The 23,432-nt window shown below is 63.1% G+C and overlaps 3 protein-coding genes across 4 annotated transcripts; 1 reads left to right on the top strand and 2 right to left on the bottom strand.

The window, feature by feature from the left end:
- Positions 1-6: 6 nt before the first annotated feature.
- ZNF598 (zinc finger protein 598, E3 ubiquitin ligase) lies at positions 7-10,854 on the top strand. Of its 2 annotated transcripts, none has more exons than XM_049637287.1 (12): positions 7-233; positions 5,200-5,312; positions 5,788-5,917; positions 6,046-6,257; positions 6,357-6,574; positions 6,948-7,056; positions 7,631-7,860; positions 8,030-8,114; positions 8,224-9,011; positions 9,402-9,552; positions 9,666-9,816; positions 9,908-10,854. In XM_049637287.1, exons 1-12 carry the CDS (start codon positions 9-11, stop codon positions 10,256-10,258), a joined length of 2,763 nt encoding a protein of 920 aa, XP_049493244.1. In that variant the 5' UTR covers positions 7-8; the 3' UTR covers positions 10,259-10,854. The 2 variants fall into 2 exon arrangements, with proteins under 2 accessions (XP_049493244.1, XP_049493243.1); XM_049637286.1 differs by having other exon boundaries at positions 6,948-7,065.
- A 1,938-nt stretch (positions 10,855-12,792) lies between these two features.
- On the bottom strand, positions 12,793-17,209 carry SYNGR3 (synaptogyrin 3). Its single transcript, XM_049637285.1, has 4 exons — positions 17,027-17,209; positions 14,578-14,815; positions 14,328-14,470; positions 12,793-14,248 (listed from the first exon to the last, which is right to left on the bottom strand). The coding sequence occupies exons 1-4, from the start codon at positions 17,123-17,125 to the stop codon at positions 14,039-14,041; spliced, it is 690 nt and encodes a 229-aa protein (XP_049493242.1). The 5' UTR covers positions 17,126-17,209; the 3' UTR covers positions 12,793-14,038.
- Positions 17,210-20,399: 3,190 nt separating this feature from the next.
- Positions 20,400-22,577, bottom strand: GFER (growth factor, augmenter of liver regeneration). The gene is made up of 3 exons (XM_049637284.1): positions 22,132-22,577; positions 21,559-21,755; positions 20,400-20,657 (listed from the first exon to the last, which is right to left on the bottom strand). Exons 1-3 carry the CDS (start codon positions 22,393-22,395, stop codon positions 20,495-20,497), a joined length of 624 nt encoding a protein of 207 aa, XP_049493241.1. The 5' UTR covers positions 22,396-22,577; the 3' UTR covers positions 20,400-20,494.
- Between the last annotated feature and the right edge of the window lie 855 nt (positions 22,578-23,432).

The raw sequence follows: 23,432 nt of genomic DNA, 5'->3' as shown, positions 1-23,432 counted from the left end.
CCCGGACCATGGCGGCGGCGGTGGCGGGCGCCGAGGGGCGGCGCGCGGCCCTGGAGGCGGCGGCGGCGGTGACGCCCGAGCGGGGCGGCGGGAGCTGCGTGCTGTGCTGCGGAGACCTGGAGGCCACGGCGCTGGGCCGCTGCGACCACCCGGTGTGCTACCGCTGCTCCACCAAGATGCGGGTGTTGTGCGAGCAGCGCTACTGCGCCGTGTGCCGCGAGGAGCTGCGCCAGGTGCGCCGAGCCGGCCGGGCCGCGCGTTCGGGGCGCCGGGGCGGGCGCGGGGCGCGGCCGGAAAGGGACTTTGCCTTCCTGGTGTCCGGCCGCGGGCCTGGCGGCGCCGGCTTCCGAAAGACAAGCCTGACGGGGCCACCCGGGGCTGGCTCCCGGCCGTGGGGCCGGCAGGCAGGGGGTGGCCTCAGCTGGGTCGAAGAGGGAGCGGTCCCTGGGGGGGACGGTTCGTCCTGCGCCCCAGGGATTCCTGCCGGGCCACAGGAAGAGGCATGATCAGAGCAAGAACTACCTAACCTGCTTGCTCTGGAGAGTTTATTCTTCAGGGGTCTCCACTGGAGGCGGAGGACATGGGGTGGAGGGGACTGGGCAAGGGAGCACCTCCAGAGGCAGTCTGTCCTGGAAGCAGAGGGTCAAAGTGGGTATTTCCAGCCCAGACGTGTGTTTGGGTCCCTCAGGTTAACCCCAGCAAAGTCCTCCCTCCATAGACCGGCGCCTTCATGTATGGAGGGGCGGTGGCCCTTGGTCTGCCCACCGCAGGGGAAGGCAGGACCATCGAGGTTTCTTTAGGACTCTTGGTGGATCGGGATAAAAGTGTTCTGAAGTTTTTCTCCTCCTTGCCAATTCAGGGTGGGGGGAGGGGCTCAGCTCCACAGTGGAGGTGGGGATGTTTATGACTCTTTCCAGACTTGGAAGCCATGGAGGGTGTCAGAGGACACCATGGAGATTCCCCCCACCCTCCCAATAATGCCAGATGCTGGCTGGGAGCACCTAGCTGGAGCTCCCTGGATTTGCTTTGAGATCTGTTTGCTTCCAGCATTGTGAAATTCCGTGGTTTGTTCATGGAAAGCTTGGGCTGGTGACATCTGCCAGGGAATCTGACTTTCTTCTTCCTAGAAGTGACGCAGAAGTGGCATTGTTGAGGAGTAGTTCCTTTGGTTGTTTTGTTTAAGTAGAAATTATGTCTGATGCTATAATTCCCGAGCTCTCCATGGGCACTTACTCTGTGCTCCATTAGGAGACGCTTGGAGATGCCGCCAGTCTATCATGGGGTGAACAGAGATAGCCCTGGGAGAGATCTAGGGTGGAGGGGTGGTCAGGAAAGCTTTGGGCCTGTGGCTTAGTGAGCGCCTCCCAGCATTGCCACTCTTGCATGCTTGCATGGCATGACGTAACTCTTGGATGGCCAGGTTTCCCAGTGCACCTGTAGTTTCCTTCCAGGAAGGACGGGGGTGCAGGTCTCACTCGGGAAGCGAGCAGGCACCTATGTGTGGCTACTCTAGCCGGCATCTGGCCTCTCTCACTCCTTGTGGGTCCCACACCCTTCCAGTGCTCTGTGGCAAGGGGGTGTTGACATCAGCTGTCAGCAGGCTCCTGCTGGGGCGTGCTTTGGCACTGGGTGCCTTTGGCTGATTCTGGCCTTCCTCTCGGGCCTGCCCTGAATTACTGGGCAGCAGGAGAGTGTCCCGGGAAGTGTGTGAGATGACGATCCTCTCTGTTCATCTTGCTTCCCTCCCACTCTTGAACTTGCAGCCCCACCCTGGTCCTTTGTGTTCCCTTGCTGAGTCCTGCACTGTCCTCTGAATGTGCCATGCCCGCCAGGGAATCCCACAGCAACCCCCAGCCCCTGAACCCTGCCTCTGCTCTGTCCTTCCTTACAGGACTAAGTCTTTGTAAAAACTTGGGAGGAAAGTGAGCCAAGGGACTGTGTAGAACAGGCCTACCCCTGGACCGGGCACTTCCCTGTGTCTGCCCCTGGGGCAGGCGTTGCAAAGAGCAGACGCAGAGCAGCCCTGCAGCTGCTGGTCAGGCGAGGAGCCAGACTGATCTAGATTGCCCAGCGGGTGCTCAGGGTAGAGGCGAGGCCAGGCTCCCAGGTTCTCTCTCAGGTCTGTCTCTGTCCACCCCAGATGGTTTCCAAGGTGCACCGGCAAGGCCAATGTCAGGCTTCCCATCCACCCTTCTTCCCCAGTCACATCTCTCCTACAGGCCGTTTTCTTCTGAGAGATGATTCAGGTCTTGGGCTCCACCTGGCCCTGATGCCCCTTGCACATCCAAGAGGTTTGATGGGGCTGCTGTACAAAGTGGGATGTGTCTGAGCTAGTCTCCCTTCCATTTCACAGGCAGGAGGTGGGAGGGGACCTGCTGATGACAGGTCAGGAGGCCAGACCTGCTGACCGGTCTTGTTTTTCTGTTGTCGGGGCCCATCCCCACTGGCCTGGTCCACCTGGGCTCCTCAGGGGCCTGTGCTTCTAGATGGGGCCCCCCTTCAGCATCAGGCTCACTCTCGCCAGTGGTCGATGCTAGCGCCACCCATCCCTTCTTCCACTCATGCTCAAGGAGCGCCCACTGCATACTGGGAGTGGGGAGCAGCAAAGCCCCAGGCAGGATCACATACCCACCTCGTGGGGGTCCAAGCAGGGCTCTCCTCCCATCTCCTGCTCCCTCTCTTCAGGGATTGGCCTGGTATCCTGGGGCCCACCCAGGGGTGCCCTTTCCCCCTCTAACACCTGCTGCCTGGCCTACCCAAGGGCTTCCCGGGATGGTCCATCCTCACGTGTCCAGGCTGGGGCTGTGCGTCTGTCCTCAGACCCATGACCCTCTCCCATCAGGGTGATCACTAGGGTAGGTGGGTCTCGGGCCATGCTGGTGGGATGCCTGGCGGTTCCTCCGTGTCCCGGGTTGGGCCACCGTGCCCTGATCTTGTTTGGCGACTCGGTCCTGCCACTCGCTCACCCTGTGCTGTGGGCAGGGACACTGGCCACGCCAAGCCGCACTGCCATCTTCCTGCCTTCCCCTCACTCTCCTGACATCTGGTGCAGGCCTCCGGGGGCCCCGTCTCACAGCCTGTCTAGGAGGGGCCACCAGCATTTCCCCACTCGCACCCCCTGGCTCCAAACCTGCTCCCCCTCATTCTCAGACAGACCCAGCCTTGAGCCTGTGTGCCGCAGCCACTTTCCTTTCCCCAACCTCTTCCTGGGGTTGCCACCCCTTCCCGAGGCAGCCCAGTGTCCCCTTCTCCTGGCGTGGCTCACGTGTGCTCAGCACAGCCTGGCAGTCCATCTTGAGGACTGTACCCTACCTCTGTCCACAGCGAGGGTGCCCGCAGCAAGACACTCCCAAGGTGGATCAGGGCAGACCTCTGAGAGGAAGGCGATGGAGCTGGGGGAGGCAGTGGTGACGGTGCGACCCGGCTCTGGTGTCCTCTGCGGAAGGAAGTTGTTCCTCTGTTTAGTCTGCTGGACTTGGATGCCTTTTGGCTGGGGGTTCCCTCACGGGCTGCTGCTGAGCCGTCTTGTGGGCAGATGCCGAGCTCCTAAGTCTGCTGCCCGTGTTGCCTCAGCAGAGCTAGGACCCTGAGTTGCACGACAGGCCTTGTGATCTGTGGCCGGACTGCAGCATCCTGACCAGCTCAGGGTCCTGCGTGTGCAGGCGCTGGTCCCCTGGCAAGAGGCAGTAGGGACTAGGGTCTGGGCTCGGAAAGCAGGGCTGGGTGGGGGCTTGCCCCAGAGGGGCAGGTCTCCTGAGAAGAGGCCAGTGTGAGACCCGGGGTCCTGGGGAGAAAACCAGGGGGAGGGCGAGCCTCAGGAGCACAGCTGTAATGAGCACCCACTTATTGCGTGGCAGGGGCAGTGGCCGGGGTCCTGGGGAGAAAACCAGGGGGAGGGGGAGACTCAGGAGCACAGCTGTAATGAGCACCCACTCATTGCGTGGCAGGGGCAGTGGTGGGTGGTCACGTTCACCCTGCCCAGCCTTGCCAGACGTGACATCAAGGGGAAGAAAAGCCTGTTGGGGCAAGCTCGTCCTCCTCCACCCCCCACAATGGGTGTGGCTGGACCCTGATGCTTCCCTTGGGCTCCTATGGGGGTGTGGGGGTCGGCTTCCTCTACCCACAGTGTATCACCAGAAGTGTGGACTGAGGTTCCCCAGCTTCTGCCCCAGGACCCCCAGGGAACCCGTTTTAACCGTCCTGCTGCTGGGGGACATTGTGACCACCCATTCTCCCCACCCAGTACTGCGCTTTTCCAAGTTCATGGCCATTCTGATCCCAGGTATCCTCCCTGGCTGAGCTTAGCTGAGTCTAAACATGACAGGGATGACCTTGACATGGCCCAAGGTGAGGACTCTGAGCTGAGGCGAATGACCAGCTCCAGGCGAGGGGGGGACAGTGGTGGAGTGGAAAGGGGCATGGAGAGACCAGCAGTGTGTCTGGATCCAAGGGAGGGGAGTGGGGGCCAGCGAGGAGGGAGCCTGGAGGGAACAGTGCCTTTGTTGTCTAGGAGGGGAGGCCTGGGCCTGCGGGAGGGTCCTGGGGCTGGGCTCTGTGGAGGGGCTGAGCACGCTGTACTCAGAGTACCCGAGACCCCTGGGAAAGAGGCTGCAGGAGTGTCTGCACCCTGCCCCTGCTGAGTGCCCGCAGCTCGGCACTGACCCCCCTGATAACCGGATGGCAGGCAGGAACCTGGCCAAGAAGCAGTCAGGGGCCATGACCGACTCCTCTGTGGCATCATGGGTGGACAGAGCATGACTAGGCCTTGACTCGTGGTTGCCTGTCTCGTCCTGGTGACATTATTTCCATAGCTGCTTCTTAGACTGCATCTGGCCTGTGCTCAACACCCATGTGATTAAGCCCTGGCTTGCTTCGTCCCTGTCACTGCCCCCTGGGGTCACCGCCCCTGGGATGACCTCGGTCTGTTGCATAGCTGGTTTGGCTGTGGATGAGGGAGAGCCTGCCGCCCCCTGGTGGCCAGGCCGGGTATTGCGTCTCCATCCGGGCAACCCCAGGTGGGCACGCCGCAGGTGTGGAGAGGGGGCCCTGGGTGGCCCAGGATAGCAGAGACTGCTGCCCGCAGGGCCTGACGTGGGCCTCCCACGAGGGGCTGAGTGCCTCCCTTTCTTCTTAGCCGGACAGTGCCCTCCAGTGGGTGTCCACAGCCCTTCTCAGCAGGCCCCTCACTCTTGGTTCCAGGTGGTCTTTGGGAAGAAGCTTCCCGCCTTTGCCACAATCCCCCTCCACCAGTTGCAGCACGAGAAGAAGTATGACATCTATTTCGCGGACGGGAAAGTTTTTGCCTTGTACAGGTGAGCGGGGTCCCAGGGGCCTGCAGCCAGCCTGGGTCTGGGGAGGGGCTTGTGTCAGGGCCCCCCTGCTTTCCTGGCGTCAGCCCAGCAGGGGTGGATGGGCGGGGCGAGTCTAGGGAAAGCGCTGGGTTGTAGCGCGGTGCCGGCTTTTGGGGGCGTGTGAGGCGCACGCAAGCCCTCGTGAATTGGGATCTTAGCCCCTGGCAGGAAACCCCATGAAGGGCGCGGCTGTTGCGGGGCGGGTGAGGGGCTGGCTCCCAGTGTGGTAGTCACCGTGCCCGCCCTACGCAGAGGTCGGCCATCCCGCCGCCGGGCTCAACCCCGGGGCCCCTGCGCTGGTGGGCCTGCCGGGTGCCCGTCGTCCTGGCTCCTCCCAGAACGCACGCAGAGGCTGTGAGTAGGCGCCAGGGCTCCCTCCGGCCGGTGCCACTGAGTGCCCGCACGGCCCCGGGGGGGGGGCCCGATGTGTCTCTAGGCAGCTGCTTCAGCACGAGTGCCCACAGTGCCCCGAGCTGCCGCCGTTCGGCCTCTTTGGAGACCTGGAGCAGCACATGCGGAGGCAGCACGAGCTCTTCTGCTGCAAGCTGTGCCTCAGGCACCTCAAGGTGCGCCCCGCCCCGCTCTCCTGGCTCGCGGGCCCCGGCCCCCCCCCCCCCCCCCCCCCCCCCCTCGGGGGGGGGGGGGGGGGCCCCCCCCCCCCCCCCCCCGGCGCCCAGCACCCTCTTCCCTGCAGATCTTCACCTACGAGCGCAAATGGTACTCGCGCAAGGACCTGGCGCGGCACCGCATGCAGGGGGACCCCGATGACACGTCCCACCGCGGGCACCCGCTCTGCAAGTTCTGTGACGAGCGCTACCTGGACAACGACGAGCTGCTGAAACACCTGCGGCGAGACCACTACTTCTGCCACTTCTGTGACTCGGACGGGGCCCAAGACTACTACAGGTGGGCGCGGGCCCCGGGCACCCGAGCAGGCTGGGCAGGGCCGCTGGCCGGGGTGGCGGGGCCCACGGGCTCCGGCTGACACCCCGGCCCCCCCGCCAGCGACTACGCCTACCTGCGCGAACACTTCCGGGAGAAGCACTTCCTGTGTGAGGAGGGTCGCTGCAGCACCGAGCAGTTCACCCATGCCTTCCGCACCGAGATTGACCTCAAGGCCCACAGGACGGCCTGCCACAGCCGCAGCCGTGCCGAGGCCCGCCAGAATCGCCAGATCGACCTGCAGTTCAGCTACACGCCGCGGCACTCTCGCCGGAACGAGGGTGAGCACAGCCTTCCCTCTGAGGAGCGGGGCTCCCTCCGGCTCCCTCCGGGCGCTCCCCGGGGGCCTGCAGACCTCAGACCCAGGTCCTGACCTGACCCCTCGTGTGCCAGTGGACGGGAGACACGCACCTCCTCGCCTCTCAACGAGCCCTGAGCGACTGAGCACATTGTGACCACAGGGAGCGCTTTGCAGCAGTCGGCTCCTGGTGTCTCCTATCTGCCCCCCGGGGGCGGGGGTGGGGCAGTGGGGTGGAGTGAGGAGAGCCTGGGGCTGACATCGACCCTGGAGGTGTCTGAGCCCATCCTCGGGGCTCCTGGAGCACCTGCCTCGGTCCGGCCCGGGCCCCTGACAGGCTTGTGTGCCGGCCGCAGGGGTCGTCGGGGGCGAGGACTACGAGGAGGTGGACAGGTACAACCGCCAAGGCCGTGCGGGCCGGGCCAGTGGTCGTGGAGCCCAGCAGAGCCGCCGAGGAAGCTGGAGGTACAAGAGGTGGGAGGATTTGCGTGCCGCTGACGTTCTCCTGGCGCCGGCCCCGCGGCGGTGGCAGCGGCCGACAACTGGGCTGGGACCAGGCAGAGGGGTTGGGGGACTTTGGCCTTCCGGTGTCTGGCGTCCTGTACCTGGCAGTGGGCCTGCTTAGTGTCCTGAGCAAGCAGACGTGCCCTGCTCTTTTCTCTAGCTGTAGCCAGAGACCCCAGTAACACAGGTCGGGGTGAGTGACGGGGGCCTGTGTCACTTGGGGGCTCCGTGCAGTTGAGCTGTGAAACGCTGTTGATGGAAACACACGCTCAGGCCGGGTGCCACCCCCAGTGTCGGGCAGGACGGAGGCATCTGTGGAGCCCGGAGCACTGGGCTCCCTGGCTGCCCGGGGAGCCCCAGCCTGAGGCTGGCACCTGAGTCGTGCCGTATCCGCAGCGCCCTCTCCTGGCCAGTGAGGGTGGGCCTGTGCCCGCTGGCCGGATGCATCGGGGGTGGGGGGCCCCTCCCCAGCACCTCGCTCTGCGCACCGCTGTAGTCCTGGGCCTTGCCCAGCCTGAAGGCCTCCCCCTCCCAGGGAAGAAGAGGACCGGGAAGTGGCAGCTGCCATCCGGGCCTCAGTGGCCGCACAGCAGCAGCAGCAGCAGCAGCAGCAACAGCAGCAGCAGCAGCAGCAGCAGCAGGAGACACGCAGGAGTGAGGACCGGGAGGAGGGCGGCAGGCCCAAGAAGGAGGAGGCAGGGGTGCGGGGTCTCGAGGAGCTCCGAGGTGCCCGGCGCCCGCCCCGGACTCAGGGTGAAGGTCCAGGTGAGTTGGCTCTGCCCTGGCATGGGAGCCACCTGGGAGGTGAGAGGCAGGCTCCAGGCCCGCACAGTGCCTGGGACTGGTAGGGGCCCCCGGGAGCTCACCCAGGGGGTCTGTTCCCACACCCTGGACGTTGCTCAGCGCTGACCTCGAGTCCTTTTATGTCTCACAGTCCCCAAGGAAGCCTCAGCCAATGGTCCTATAAGCCAGGAGTCCCTCCCGGCAGCCGGCCCGGCCGCAGGGGCCATGCTTCCAAGGTACGCTTGCGCAGAACCGGGGTAAGAGAGGGGGGGCTCCTGTGGAAGGTGAGTGCGGGGCAGGGGAGGCCCCGCAGGCCGCTGACGCCACTCCCCTTCCTGGGCTCAGCACCCTCCCGCCCCCCACCTCGAAGCTCAAGGACGAAGACTTCCCCAGCCTCTGCGCCTCCACCTCCTCCTCCGCCTCCTCCTCGTCCACCGCCGCGGCAGCTCTGGGCCCCGCGGGGCTGGCTCTGGCCTACCATGTCCCGGCCAGAGGCAGGAGCACCTTCCAGGAGGACGACTTCCCCGCCCTGGTGTCCTCCGCCTCGAAGCCCAGCTCCGCCCCCACCAGCCTCATTTCTGCCTGGAACAGCAGTGGCGGCAAGAAAGTCGCACATCCCACCACAGGGGCCCAGGCTGCTGGCGGCAGCAGCCAGCCCCCCAGGAAGGCTGGGAAGGGGGGCAAGGGCAGCAAGAAGGGCGGGCCACCCCCCTCAGAGGAGGAGGAGGAGGATGGCCGCGCCGGCCTCACCGCCCAGGAGCTCCGGAGCGTGCCCACCACGGTGGCCGTCTCCTCCCTGCTGGCACTGGCCTCCACCCAGACCCTCACCAAGGTTGGCAAGAAAAAGAAGGTGGGCTCAGAGAAGCCGGGTGCCGCCTCGCCGCCCCCACCGCCCCCTGACAGAGATGGACCCCCTGGGGCCGAGCGGACCCCCGGCGCACCCACTGGCAGAGCCGAGGGGCCAGTTGCCGTCATTGTCAACGGACACACGGAGGGGCCGGCCCCGGCTCGGAGCACGCCCAAGGAGCCCCCTGGGCTCCCACGGCCCCTGGGGCCCCTTCCCTGCCCCACAGCCCAAGAAGACTTCCCAGCACTGGGAGTCCCCTGCCCACCCAGGATGCCCCCTCCCCCAGGTACGTGCGCCTGGCTCAGGCCCGCCACTGGGCATCTGGGTCAGATTGGAGCCCCTGGGCCCGGGGGGAGGGGGGAGCACACCCTGAGGGGCTGTGTTGGGGAGCAGCCACCGGCCAGCCAGCAGGGACGGGAAGCCTGCGAGGTAGGGGCCAGCCGCCCCAGAAGCTTGGCGGCACCCCCCTGAGGAGTCTGCTTACCCTCCCTGTAAACTGGGGCAGGCCTAGTGGCCTTGGCCTTTCCAGAGGAGGGAGTAAGTCACCTTCGGGCAAGAGGCCAGTGTTGCCCGAGGGAGCGCAGCTGGTGGGCTGGCCGGCGGGGGGTGCCACAGCGGCCCCTGGAGCCCAGCCAGCCAGGGTCACGTTCTGGGTCTGGCGGGGCCACCCCTGCAGGCTTCAACGCCGTGGTGCTCCTGAAGGGCGCTCCACCCCCACCCCCACCCGGCCTGGTGCCCCCTGTCAGCAAGCCGCCGCCTGGCTTCTCCGGCCTCCTGCCCAGCCCACACCCGGCCTGCGTCCCCAGCACTGCCACCGCCACAAAAGCGTAAGTGTTGGTGGGCCATGCAGCCTTGTGCCCCCGGGAGCCGGGGAGGGCCCTCACCTTGGGCCACCCCAGAGGCTGAAGCCTCCACCTCCTCCCCATCTCTCGGCCCCCAGACCGAGGCTGACACCTGCACCACAGGCCTACCTGGTGCCCGAGAACTTCCGGGAGAGGAACCTGCAGCTCATCCAGTCCATCAGGGACTTCCTGCAGAGTGACGAGGCCCGCTTCAGCAAGTTCAAGAGCCAATCGGGGGAGTTCAGACAGGTGAGTCAGGCAGGGGTGTGGGGGGCCGGTGCAGCCACTGCTGGGGCTCAGGCCCGCACGGGACATGACTGGGTCTGGCTCTGGATGGCAGGGCGTGATCTCCGCGGCCCAGTATTACAAGAGCTGCCGTGACCTGCTCGGGGAGAACTTCCAGAAGATCTTCAACGAGCTGCTGGTGCTCCTGCCCGACACGGCCAAGCAGCAGGAGCTGCTGTCTGCGCACACGCACTTCCGAGGCCGAGAGAGGCCTCCGGGCACCAAGGCCAAGAAGAAGAAGAGCGCGTGGCAGGCCAGCGCCCGGCCGGCGGGCCTGGACTGCTGCGTGTGCCCCACCTGCCAGCAGGTGCTCGCGCATGGGGACGTCAGCAGCCACCAGGCACTGCACGCCGCCCAGGACAACGACTTTCCCTCCCTGCAAGCCATCGCCAGGATCCTCACGTAGCTCCCGCCAGCATGGGCAGGAGCCGCCACACCCGTGAGCCTCCTTCCTCCTTCCTGGCTGCCGTGCAGCCGGGTGAGGCCCTGGTGAGGCCGAACGGCCCCTCAGCTGGCCAGCCCGCCAGAGGTCACCAGGAAGGCCCACCCTGCCCCGTCAGCACACCGTCACAGAGGAGTCCGTCCCGTTTCCTCCTGGGAGCCGGGCGAAGGCCTTGGTGGCGGGCTGCTTTTGGTTTGTTTTCATGCTTTTGGAGGTTGTGAGGGGAGGGAAGGGCTGGGAGGCCGTAGCCTGTCCGTGCCGTCCGAGCTGGTGGCAACGGTGGCCCTCTCCAGGCGCCCCCCCCAGCCAGAGGGCTGCGGCGCTGCGGCCCCCAAGCCAGAAGCTGTGGGTCCACCCGTGCTGGAGTCAGATGTTGAGCGTGTTGTGTCAACAGTTGGCTGTTTCGTGACTCAAGAACGTTCAGGATTAAAAGCAGACGCAAAATTGTGCTACTTGAAGTTGTATCTTTTTATGAGACAAGCTGAATCTGGGATCTCTAATTGCCTCTGACCTTTTATAAGACCGTGTATCTTCAAATAAATTTATTTTGCAATAACGCACATAGCCTGTGTTCTGAGCTTCTCTGTCCTCCCAGACCACCCCGCAGCTGGGGGGCTCAGAGCTGTCAGCCAGGGAGCAACTGGGTGGGGGTGGGGACGACCCGTGCACGGAGCTGGGGCGGCTGGGCTGTGCTCCCAGGAAGCAGCAACCAGCCAGTGCCCTGTCCTGGACGTCTGGCACCGCCCAGGCCTCCCAGGAATACACCAGGACGTGTCTGACCTATAGTCAAGTAGCCAGTAAAACCATCCTTCCAGAACACGGGAGTCCTACAGAGCCAAGGTTTGCACCTGCAGCCTGGTCAGGAGCTACTGAGGGAAACCGCAGAAGCACATCAGAAGAGAGCGTGTCTGAAATTCTGCGAAAAAATAATTTGTGAATTACTCAGATCTAGTATCTCAGAGGGGACCAGAGAAATCTCCCCTTTCTGCCCTAAACCACGTAAACAGTAGTTCTAAACACAAGCACGTCCAAATAAAGAAAAGGAAGTGTCCTTACGTGAGAACTGAGCTCTCTCTCTTTTTTTTTTTTTTTTAACATTTATTCATTTTTGAGAGACAGAGTGTGAGGAGGGGAGGGGCAGAGAGAGAGGGAGACACAGAATCCAAAGCCGGCTCCAGGCTCCGAGCTGTCAGCACAGACCCCAACGCGGGGCTCAAACCCACGAACTTGGAGATCACGACCTGAGCTGAAGTTGGACGCTTAACCAAATGAGCCACCCAAGTGCCCCCAGAGATGTCTTTACTAGGCAACGCTTAAGTGATGCCTGCCGTGTGACAAGCCCTGCTCTGGGCTCTGCATATGCCTGAGCATGACCCCCAGCCCGCTCCTGGGACCAGAATTATTCTCCCCTCTTACAGAAGGGGAGGCTGAGGCACAGACGAGCTGAGAGACTTACCTGAGACAGCCCTGCTCAGATGTGGCCAAGCTGGCATTCCAGCCCCAGAGACAGTTCTCAAGGCCATTTCTCTCAACCAGAAGGTTATCAAACAATTAGAAATCTAAGAAATGAGGGGCACCTGGGTGGCTGAGTCGGTGAAGCGTCAGACTTTCGGCTCAGGTCATGATCTCACGGTTCATGGGTTCGAGCTCTGAGTGGGGCTCTCTGTGCTGACAGCTCGGCGCCTGGAGCCTGCTTCGGATTCTGTGCCTCCCTCTCTCTGCCCCTCCCCCCTCATGCTCTGTCTCTCTCTCTCTCTCTCTCTCTGTCAAAAATAAACATTAAAAAACAATTAAAAAAAAAAAAAAAAGCAAACAAGACCAAGCTGGGAAAATCTCCAGAGATGGAGTTAGCTGGCCATGGAATGTGGCTCTGGAAGCTGCACGGAGCACCTGGTGGGGTCCCAGGAACGGAAGGCAGACAGGGGACAGGCCCTGTAGAGAAGGGGACAGGCAGAGAAATAATGACTGCTTTTCTTAGCATTGAAGAAAGATAGAAAGCTTAATAAGCACTGGGGTGCGCCTGAATGGCTCTGTTGGTAGATCACGTGACTCCATCTCAGGTCGTGAGTTCCAACCCCACATTGAAGTTGTGTGGAGATTAATAAATGGTTGTTTAAAAACACACACACACATAACACAAGTACTAAACAGGATAATTCTTTAAAAAGCCACATCTCAACATAATACAACTTATAATACCTTTTGCCAAAAAGGAAACACAGATAACCCGCAAAGGATAACCATCCTTGTCTGTCTCTCTCAGATATAAACGTTAAACAAACAAACAAACAACCAGTTTAGATTAAAAAGAGAGAGAGAGGGGTCTCCTGCTTTGAGCCACCCAGAGGGATGTGTGGTGGGGGCCTCAGGGACCCCCAGAATGTGGGCATCAGCCTGACCTCCCCTTGCTGCCCCTTCCTGGATTCTGGGCGCTGATGGGGCAGATCCCAACCTCTGGCACCCGCAGGGGCAGGGGTAGAAATGACTCGGAGACTGTGCCGAGGAAACTCACTTACAGTCTTTATTGTAAAGAAGTTGCAGTTGAAACATGGGGACACCGAAAATACACCATCAGGGATTGTTCTTTGGGAAGAGGGAGAGAAAGATCCATAGATACAAAAATTGTAAACATGTTCACTTAAATACCCACACATAATTGGTCTATGCTACAACGTACAGGGCTGTCACTCAACTGCAACTCCAGAGGGAGGCGTCTGTCTGTAAGAATGAAATGTGGCAGCCGCATTTGGTATTGACATAATGTAAAAAGCCGGCTTTGAGCAATGCATGAGTCGTCAGCTACGCAGAGGGCCCCCGACCTTGGGCTGTGCCTTACCACGGGGGTGCAGGGCAGTTTGCTGAGGGGATGGTCCGGGAAGCCAAGGTAAAGGGGTTTGCACAGATCGGCCGTGTCCGGGGCACTGTGGGCATGGGGAGCCTCTGGGCCTCCCTCCTCGTGAGGGGCTTGTGTCTCCAGGCACCCAGGCGTCCCAAGCCTCCCTTAGGCAAGGTCTTACTGAAGGGGGTGGGAGAGGGCAGGTGGCCAGGCCTAGGGCCGTGTTGTGCCTTCCTAGCCCAGAATGCCCACATGTGGGCAGGCTCCCGGGCCAAGGCAGGTGGGGATGGGAGCAGGGGCCACAGACAGTGAGGCTGCTTGCGGGGAACTAGGAGGTGAAGCCCGAGGTCTTGACCACAATCACAACATCAACAGGACCAGGCTACTCTAGCGAGCCTGTGAGGGCAAGTGGGAGGAGGCTCCAGACAGAGCGCACGCACAGCCCCATGGGGCGAGCCACCACAACAGGAGCAGGGACCGTCACTACCCTCAGGGACATGGGATGGGAACAGCGCCCATGTCTGGGGGGCAGCCCCTGCACCTAGCTGTGGACAGCTAGACCCCTGACCCCAGAGTGGACAGGTGAGCCGGGGGCTAGCTGACTCAGGAGAGGAATGGCCCCCTCCCAGGCTGATTCACCAGAGGTTGGAGGACACACGTCCAAGACCGCACTGTCCCCTCCTCAGGACCTTGGGCCTGGGGCCAGCGCCTAAGGGGACAGGGGGAACCTGGGGAGGGGCAGCCTAGGCACCCTGGGGGCTACCCTCTCTTGGCCCCAGATGGCCCACGGTGGCCACCCCCTCTGTCCCTGGCGCTGGGCCAGGAGGACCTGAGGGAGGTCCCAGGATGCCCTGGACCCTGCCTGCTTTGGTGGCAGCCTCCGAGCCCTGGTGGGGGCCTGCCGGCCACTAGTAGGCAGGCACCTGGTACCCTTTGGGGCTGGTGTCCAGGGTCTCGGTGAAGGGAGGGCTCTGGTAGGTCTCGGTGCCCTCCACGCCGCTGCCCACCGGGTAGCCAGGATAGGCCTGACCCGCCCCGGCGCCCAGCTGTTCGGTGGCAAAGAGCGACATGTCCGTGCCCAGGCGGAACCGCTGCAGGGCCTTCACAGTGAGCGCCACCTGAGGGGGAGCCCGGGGTCAGCCAGCACCGACCCCGCCCCGCCCCGGCCCCGGCCCGGCCCCCGCCGGCCGCACTCACCCAGCTGAGGATGGAGAAGAAGCTGAAGGCGATGGCGGCCCGCGCCGCGTCTCCCGCCTGCAGCGTGCCGGGCCCGGGCGCCGTGCGCTGCCACTGGTTGGTGAGGAAGCAGAAGCCCACGAACCACAGGAAGGACCAGAGCCCTGCGGGCAGGCGCGCGAGTCAGGGGAGGCCGGCGCGGGAGGCCCCGCCCACCGCCGGCAAGCCCCGCCCCGGACGAAGCCCCGCCCCGCGGCCCGGCCCCGCCCACCTGAGAAGCCCAGATCCAGCAGCACCGCGCGGCGGCGGTCGCGGACGCTGCTGATCTGCTGGAAGCGCACGTCGAGCAGCAGGAAGGCGGCGCAGGCAAGGAAGGCCCCCAGGCCGAGAGCGACGCCGAAGCGGCAGGCGCCCGCGTTCCCGTTGAAGACGCAGCGCAGCTCGGGGCCGCTGTCGGTGTTCACGTAGCCCTCGTTGACTATGGGCCCGAAGACGGCGATGGAGAACACCTGCGGGCGGCGGGAGGGAGGGGGCAGGGGCACTCAGGGCCCTGCGGTGGCGCCCCCTTCCCAGCCGAGGCGGATGTCCCCGTCACCCACCGCGACTGCTCACGCCCTCGGGCCTGTCCCTACCTCTCCCTGCAGCACAGGGCCCATCTGTGGATGGGATCTTCGGGCACCCTTCCCTTAATACCTCCCTCACGTATTTAAAAATTTTGGACATTGGAGCGCCTGGGTGGCTCAGTCGGTTAAACCTCCGACTTCAGCTCAGGTCACGATCCCACAGTTCATGGGTTCAAGCCCCGCCTCGGGCTGTGTGCTGACAGCTAAGCGCCTGGAGCCTGCTTCAGATTCTGTGTCTCCCTCTCTCTTTTCCCCTCCCCACTCGCACTCTGTCTCTCTCTCTCTCTCAAAATAAATAAAAACATTTTTAGAAATTATGGACATGTACCATTTAGTGAGCATCTACTGTGCTCAGGCACTATGCTTAAAACCGTGACTTTACATGGATTCCTCATAGAATCCTCCCTGCAAACCACAAGGGGGCCATTGTTCTTATCCCCTTTATAGATGGGAAAATTGGGGCTCCAATTAGTGAAGTCACTTGGCTGATAAAAGATGGGGCTGACATTCAAACTGGGTCATCAGCACCGCAGGGCCCCCACACTCCAGACTGTAGGAACAGGAGCCTTCACCTGGATCAGTGATTCCCAGGCTCCAGCGGGTGGCGCTGTGGGAAGCAGGTGTGAAGAGAGGGGCCAGACCACACAGGGAAGCCGCGGAGGGACAGTTGCACAGCTGACATCCAGGCCCTGCCTAGAACCCACCCTCAGCATCCGGGAGCTGTGTGGCCCTGCTTCTTAACATGCCAAATACAGTAACAGGTGCAGCTCATGGAGTATTGGGGCCAGAGAAATAATGCCCACCTGCCGTGCTGCACTTGGTGGGCACCCAAGGGATGACAAGCCCCATGTGACTGATTACTGGCACCATAAGTGTTCCGGCTCAAAAGGCGATACTATTAACCTTCGGGGTTCAGTCAAACCACAGCATCCCGTGCCCACAAAGGCTGGAAGGCAGGTGGCAGCGGACCATAGTCATTTTACTTTATTTATTTATTTATTTATTTATTTATTTATTTATTAAGGTAGGCTCCACAGCCAATGTGGGGCTTGAACTCACGACCCTGAGTCACATGCTCTACCGACTGAGCCAGCCAGGCACCCGTGGACCACAGTCATTTTAAACCTGATGCTGCTGTTTTAGCTCTGGGCAGCGCTGTGTTTCTAAAAACAGACCTTCAGTTTCAACTTCATTTCTCTCCTTTCCTTCGCCAGCTCCTTGAGATGAAGTCCGGAGGGAAACCGAGGTGTGGGGTATGGATATGTGCCCCCAGGGTGGTCCACAAGTCGCACCAGACCTGGCACTAGGATACAGGGGTCCTATCCTGGTCTGCCCCAAGTCAGCCCACCCTGGGCATCGCTCTCCTTGAAGACAAGCGGGCAGGTGCAGCTGGCACCAAGTGCCAGCGGCTACACAAAACCCATATAGTCACCCCACCTCTCCATCTTTCCTGCCTGGAGGCGTTCAGGGGGAAGCAGGACGCCCCCTCTAGGGATGCCCCACTGGGCGAGGCTGTGCCCAAATCTGCCCCTCCCACACCACCCCCAGGAAGTCCTTCTAGTGCAGAGCCCCTTCTTGCTGCCCCACCCAGAGGGATCCCAGAGCACCCCCACACTCACAATTGCAACTGGGGGGCCTGGGAAAGGGCCAGTTCCCTTCGAAGGAGGCTGGAGGATGTGTGTGAGGGAGAAGCGGGCGGAAGCTCTGCCTGATACACTTGGCTCCCACAGCCCCCTCCTCGTGCTGAGATGGAGCGCTCGAGCCCAATCCCGTCCCCGCCCCTGTGCCCGCTTCCAGGTCGTGAGAACAAGAAAAACGGAGCGGGGGCTAAGGTAGGGGACAGAGTTAGACCTAAGGAGGAATTGGAGGATGGGGGCGGCGGGCGGTGACCTCTCAAGGTCCCCGGCGGTTGCCGCCGGCCCCTCCCCCTCCCGCAGGTGGGCGCGCCCAGCCCGGTGACGTCACCCCAACCTGCGGCCGGCGGGGGAGGGGCCCGCGGGGACAAGGATGGGGGCGAGGGGCTAGGGGCAGCGGGAAAGGACGAGGGATGCGAGGCGAGGCGAGGCGGGATCGGGGACCGGGGCGGGGGCCACTCACCCAGGACGCGACCCGCAGTAGGGTCTGGGGCCGCCGGGCGAAGCTCACGGGGTCCAGGGCGGCCCCCGCGCGGCCCGCGCCGAACGAGGCTCCCTCCATGGCTGGCCCAGGAGGGACGTGCGCCCCCGGCGCCCTCTGTCTGTCTGTCCGTCCAGCCGGCCCCGCCCGAGGCCGCCCGGGTGTGCTGCCGATGCTGCTGGCGCTGCCGCTGCTGCCGCCGCCTCCCGGGAGCGCGCGCCGGCCGCGGCGGGGGCGCGCGGGGCGGGGCCGAGCCGGTGCCCCCCGCCAACTGGTCCGCGCGCCGGGCTGGAGCCCGCCCCTGCCTCCGCCCCGCCCACCGACCCACCCCCTACAGTCACCTGCTAGACCCCGCTCTGAGATGCAGACCACCCGCCGAGCCCGCGTCTGGAGCAGGGGCTAGGGGTCCGAGCCGCCCCTCACGGGTGAAGTCGGGAGTCAGCAGGGGAGGGAGACGCTGGGCTCAGCCTTTCCCGCAGCCAGGCGAAGGGACAGACGAACCTGACCCCGCCCCTCTGAGCTGAGCTCTTTGGCGAGTGAAGGGTAACCCGCTAGGGCTCCAGCGTCTTCCCCAGCCACCCCTCAGGGAAGGGGAACCCGACTCCCCGTCCCTGGTTCCCCGCAGACCAGAGAGAAATTACTGGGCCCTTTCTATGAACCCACACAGTTGCATCCTAGCTTCTCCTTCGGAAGGTCCTAACCTCCCTGACAGGGAGAGAGAACGGCCTCTGCCGCGCAGAGGCACTTATCAAGGAGGACAGAGCCCACAGGCCAGCATGGGTGGGGCTTGGGGGACATTTCTGCTCCTTTTCGGTGGCTGGAGGCTGTCATTCCAAGGGTCCCCAGTGAGCCCATCACACTCCTGGGTCTCCCCAAGCACTTGAGGCTGACATGTTTAGTTTGGGGCCACAGGGTGGGAAGAAACATGAGATGGAGAGTTTGGACAGGCTGGGGTCCCCACCGGGTCCCTTGTGCAGATCCCCGAGCCCAAGTTAGACAGGGTCCCCTCCTCCCGTTTTTCTTGGCCAGCCTGGCAGGGTCCAGGACAACTGCTGTGTTTGTGGCTTGGGCATCGATAGGAAACGTTGGCATTTCTGGATCATTTACAGTGCCAGGTGTGGCACCACAATGGTGGGAGGCAGGGACTATCAGAGCCCCCCCCACCCCCATTTTTCAGATCACACACAGGCAGCTGGTTGAGTTCCCTCATCACATCAGAAAGTGACTGGTGCTCAGAGGGTCCTTGCTGTGCTGTCCGTGTGCACAGTGATGCCTAGTCCCATCCCAGTGTGGAAGCCATCCCAAGGCAGGCATGGCCAGAAGTGTCGCCGGTGAGACTCGTGGTCCATTCCACTGTGCATCTGGTCGGTCACCCTCATCTGTCAGCAACAGCTCCTGGTCTGTCCTGAGCACCATCTGTTTGCCCCTTTTGTGTGACCATTTGCGTCAGCATCCCAACAGGCTGCTTTCTTGGGCCTGAAAAGCAAACCTCTACTCCTGACCCCCTTCCTGTCCGGATGCCCCCTGGTATTGCTCCCTTTAGTCCCAGGGACAATTCAGATGTCCCCACCCCATGCTTCCAGGTGTCGCCCTCTCCTCACGTTCCTATTTCGTGAGCCCTTTCTCATCACCCTTTTGGGGTTCTCTCCTCTTGTCCAACCTGTGACCTCCTGTGACCTTTGAACCTTGGGGGTCCCAGGGCATGGTCCTGGGGCTTTTCTCCTCCCTCTCCGCTCACTCCCTTGGTCTGTGTGCTGTGACAGCTCAAGCCAGAACCTCCCCTTGAACTATAGTCCCACTTGCCTTCGCCTGGATTTGGGGGCGGGGGGAGCCTCCAGGAAGCCAGAGTTATGGGAAAAGGGAACATCCAGGCGGTGTGTTCCTGAGCCAACCACAGCATCCCTAGAGAGGCCAGCCGGTTCCCCAACTAGCAGGTGACTTGGGAGGCTAGAAGTAAGCCACGTGCAGGGAAAAGTCCACCCAGAGGAGGAAAGCGGCTCGACTTCTCTGCCGGCTGCTCCCTGCCTCCGATTCCTTTGCGCCACTGTCCTCTGGGGAGGCCCTGCCGAAGCCAGCACCCCTGTGGTGCTGGTTGGGGGAAGACGCTGAGGAAGCCATGCCAAAGGCTCTGCTTCTGCCATGCCTCTGCCAAGATGCCATGAGCACAGAGATGACCAGGGCATTAGGACCCCAGGGATGGGGCTGCTTGTTACTGGTCCATTCCGGCTGGGGGCCACGCCTGGGAGCGGATCCGGGAAGACGCCAAGCCTGCTCCACCCACAGCCTTCTCCAGGGCACTGATACCCAGAGCAACTTCATCCTCCCAGCTGCTGGGGCCCAAACCCCACGGTCCACTCTGGCTCCTTTCTCTTGGCTCTACTGCTACCCTGGGGCAAGCCTGCCTCTCCGCGGTCACATGCCTGCCCTCCCTGCTCTCACCCACACCTGCCTCAGCCCAGATCCGCAGCCAGAGGAACCTTTGGGAACTCATCTTGCCATTCCCTGTCTCCAAATCCTCTGAGACTTCCCCGGCTCCAAATCCTCTGAGACCTCCCCATCACGGGAGGTAGGTGGGTGTTGAAACAAAGTCCTTGCCGGGACCTTGAAGACTCGGTGCCGTCTGACCTCCCACTCACCTCTGACCTGCCCTCGGCTCCAGTGCTGTTCCTGGGGCTTCCTGGGCTGCTCTTGCCCTGGGACCTTGCCCTCCTCTGAGCAGAACTTGGACAGAAGGAAGCAGCTGCCCAGGGCGGTGCGGACAGGCCCCGTCCCTCGCCGCAAGTCCCAGCACAGAACACACCGAAGCCAGGCCCTTGGTCACCTCTCCATCATTTTATTTTGGTCTCAAGCTGAGGCTGGCCCCACACGCCTGCGTCAGGCCTGGTACAGGTAAGTGCTGGACAGGAGGCGGGCAGCAGCACTAGTGGAGCCTCAGAGAAGCCTGCCTGTGCTCTCCCCGTAGGGACTGAGCGGGGGCGGGGGGGGGCCTCCGCCCCCAGGCCTCTTTTCCCGAATTACTGACAGCACTCAGCCTACGGAGCTGCGGTCACTGCAGCAGTCTCTAGCTACATGGTGGGGAGACCATGGCCCAGCCTCGAGGAGCAGGACAGGGAGCCCAGGCAGGCCCTTCACTTTCTCGTGCAGGCAAGTGGGCCCCAGGGCATGGAGGCTGCATTCTGAATGGAAGGCACAGCCTGGACTGCTCCTGCCTTCTTCACCTGCAGCCCCCGGGGCCTCGGCCAAGGAGGAGCCAGCAGGGTGTCTGCGGCAGGCACCTCCACTTGTACTCCAGACCTAAGAGGGAAAGGGCCCCAAGAGCAGTGTCTGGGGACCACCCAACTGAGACACGACAGGCTGTGGCTCCGATGCACTTTAATGAGTGCCCCGCCCCTCTCTGGCCAGGCTGCCCGCAGGCCCAGGCTGCTGTCCCATGGCTCTGCCGGCCACCGTCTAGTCGCAGGACCCATCCTTCCAGCCGTCACGCCAGCGCTCGTCCACTTGCGAGCAGTCAAAGTCCGGCTTGCCTAGCTTGCGGTTCACTTCATTGTGCAGGCGGCACAGCCACTGGGTGAAGCACGCCCGGGTGCGCGTGTCTGGCTGGTTCCTGCATATCCTGTGTGGCGGAATCACGTAGAGGATGGGGACGGGCGGTGGCCCCACTGCCCCTGCCCCTCCAGCTCCTTGCCTGCTCCATCCAGGGAGGAAAGCTGGGGTGCTGCTGTCAGCTACACCCAGAGTGCCCTTGTGCTGAGACACAGGAGCTCCCAGAACAGGGCTGATCCTGCAGTGTCCAACAGTGACGGGCTCCTCGGCCAGCTCGGGCCCCCTTCCTGAGGAGCTTGGCAAACCCTGACAACAGCTCAGAGCAAGACATTAAGGCACAAACCAGGCAACTTTACAACCTCATAACAATCAAGAAGTCTCCCCGAGCATCCCTGGCCCCAGGCAGTGTGTGGAAGGGTTGGGGCCAGCACAAAGGCATAACCGAAAACCAAACCTGTTTCTAGCACCTGGAGCCCCGGTGCATCAGCTTAGCAAGGGACCTGTTCCAACTGCCCAGGCTTCACAGGGCTGCCCTGGCCCCCACATTCAGCCCAGAAACACCTCCTGGGTGCCAAACAACAGCTCTTGGGCCCCCCATTGAGGAAAAAGGAACTCTAAGGAAGCAAAACCAGTGGATTCTCAAGGTCTCGAGATCAGCAGTCCTGCTCCAGAAGTCAGGCAAAGTGGACTCCTTAACCTGCCCGGGCCTCCAGTGCTAAGCAAGAGACTTTGTAAGAGAAGCCTGGCCAGGCGCCTCTGGCTGTAGAAAGCAGCAGCCCCGGGCAGCTTGGCCTTTGAGGAGAAAGGAGATGGCTCTGTGGATCCAAAGCCCACTGCTGGTGCTCCCTGCTCCGGGAAACCCTCTGTCACCTCTGCACCTACTTGTCCAGGCTCCCCTTTATGACATCAGCTAGGGGCCCCAAGCCCAGGCTGATGCTCTGCTGCCTACAGATGAGGCGGACACAACTTACCTCTTCCTTATGTCTTCGGCACACTCCTCACACGGGTAAAACTTGGAAAATAAATGTATGAACTGAGCCATGTCTTGCTGCTGTTCTGGGGTCGGCAGATCGGGGTAGTAGGCAGCCAGGGTGTGGAGGACAGCCCAGCTGTGGCGGCCCAGTTCCTCGCGATCGGGAGGGCAATCTTCCCTAAACTTGCTGTCCCGCTGCGGGAGGAGATCGACCAAGGGTCAGTTCACCTCCCTGGACCAGGAGGCGACAAGACTCCCCTTTTCCCCGCCCCAAGACAGAGGCTCACTGTCTTGAGACAGAAGTCCTAGGCCACCGATCCGGCACACGTGTGGCTGAAAGCCTAAAGGCCGGCCCTCCCTCGGGGCAAGGTTTAGGGGCAGCCTACCCTGCGGGGCACATGTCTGTCAGGCATAGGGCCCGTGGGGCCCCTCGGCTTGGGCCTTGGGAGATCAGCGCGGGGGCCCGAGAACAAGCAAGGTGTGGGGGCCGAGGGCGCGGGTGCTTGTGCGGGCCGGGACTAGGGGTCAGCCGGGCTCGCGGGCAGGTGGCGGCCCCGGGGTGCATCTGCACCTTCTGCTGCGTCCGCATCCACGTCTTGAAGTCCACGCAGGCCCGGCAGGGCCGCCTCCGGGACGTGTCCTCCTCGGCGACCTGAGAATCGGAGGTCGGCGCCGGGGCTGGCGTCGGGGCCGAGGCAGCGGCATCTCTCCGCCCCGCGCCCCGGCCGCGCGCGTCCGTCACTAGGTCGTCCATCACCTCGGAGCGCGCGCCGCCGGGCAGAAACGAGAAGAGGTTCCCGCCGTAGAAGCGCCCCCGCTCGCCGGGCGCCGCCATATTGCCCGCGCAATGCCTGCCGGGCCAGCTCGGCCTCCAGATGGGCCTCCAAGACGGCCGCCAGGCCAGCGCGCGCGCCGCCGCCAGGGCGCGGCCACAGGACCCGGGCGCGCGCGCCGCGGGCGCAGGCTCGGGTTCGGCCGCGGGCTGGGAGGACGGGCTCGAGCTGGGGCTGAGGCTGGGGCTTGGGCTGGGGCTGGAGCTGGGGGCGGGGGCGGGGCCCGGGGTCGGGGCGGGGTCCGGCAGGGAGGTAGGGCTGTGGGCCGAAGACCGCGCCCGAGAGGCTGCAGAGCCCGAGGTTTGGGTCCGGGTCGGCGTGGGCGAAGGGCCAGCAGCCCGGATCCTGGCCGCGTCGCTGGGCCTCGATCCGCGTCCCGAGCCCGGCTTGCGTCGTCCGTGGCGGCGCTCCCGCTTCCTCCAGTAGAAGAGCAGCGTGTTGTGGAAAACGCGTCGCGGCCGCGCGCTGGACTCAGGCTGCTGCGATCGAGGCGAAGTCCGTGTTCCGGCCCGTGACGCCCCCATCGCTCTTCTGACCGCCCCGCGTGCCCGCGGCCAAGCTCTGTGCCCTCAGCCGGGGAGCGCCCAGCGGAGGGAGGCGCGGCGCCATGGCAACGAGGCACGGTGCCCTGAGCGCACAGAGAAGGCGCGCGCTAGGGCCTGGGTCCCGCGGATCCCTCCGGGCGACAACGGGCGCCTGGCAACGCGGGGCGGGGCTGTGCCTGCAAAGAAGGCGGCGCGCGGCTCTGGGCTCCTCCTGGCCAGGAATAGCCCGGATCCTACAGCCTGCCCGAAGGGGTTATTTCCACCTGGGGAGTCGTCTCAGCTTCTATACCTACTTTCATTCATTATGCAAATATTTGCGTAGTGCCTAATCTGTTCCAACCACAGATCTAGGCGCTGGTCAGGGTGGGCACAAGATCCGTCCCTGACCTCCTCAGCTCCTTGTCCAGTGGTCAAGACGGAAAAAGTAAAAACAAAACAAAAAAGGAGTCACACTAACAAATGTTCACTTACAAATTATGGGGACCATGAACAGG

Source organism: Panthera uncia, chromosome E1 (genome assembly GCF_023721935.1).
Source record: "Panthera uncia isolate 11264 chromosome E1, Puncia_PCG_1.0, whole genome shotgun sequence".
NCBI lineage: Eukaryota > Metazoa > Chordata > Mammalia > Carnivora > Felidae > Panthera > Panthera uncia.
This window is presented reverse-complemented; position numbering and strand designations above follow the sequence as displayed.

Coding starts and splice junctions, on each gene's coding strand:
- ZNF598 (XM_049637286.1), top strand. CDS start 9: ATGGCGGCGGCGGTGGCGGGCGCCGAGGGGCGGCGCGCGGCCCTGGAG. Junction 234..5,199: donor GCCGCGAGGAGCTGCGCCAG/GTGCGCCGAGCC, acceptor TCTTGGTTCCAG/GTGGTCTTTGGGAAGAAGCT. Junction 6,575..6,947: donor GCACTCTCGCCGGAACGAGG/GTGAGCACAGCC, acceptor TGCCGGCCGCAG/GGGTCGTCGGGGGCGAGGAC.
- GFER (XM_049637284.1), bottom strand. CDS start 22,395: ATGGCGGCGCCCGGCGAGCGGGGGCGCTTCTACGGCGGGAACCTCTTC. Junction 21,756..22,131: donor GGATGCGGACGCAGCAGAAG/GTGCAGATGCAC, acceptor CTCCTCCCGCAG/CGGGACAGCAAGTTTAGGGA. Junction 20,658..21,558: donor GCCGAAGACATAAGGAAGAG/GTAAGTTGTGTC, acceptor TCCGCCACACAG/GATATGCAGGAACCAGCCAG.
- SYNGR3 (XM_049637285.1), bottom strand. CDS start 17,125: ATGGAGGGAGCCTCGTTCGGCGCGGGCCGCGCGGGGGCCGCCCTGGAC. Junction 14,816..17,026: donor TACTGCGGGTCGCGTCCTGG/GTGAGTGGCCCC, acceptor CGCCGCCCGCAG/GTGTTCTCCATCGCCGTCTT. Junction 14,249..14,327: donor TCTTCTCCATCCTCAGCTGG/GTGAGTGCGGCC, acceptor GCTCCCCCTCAG/GTGGCGCTCACTGTGAAGGC.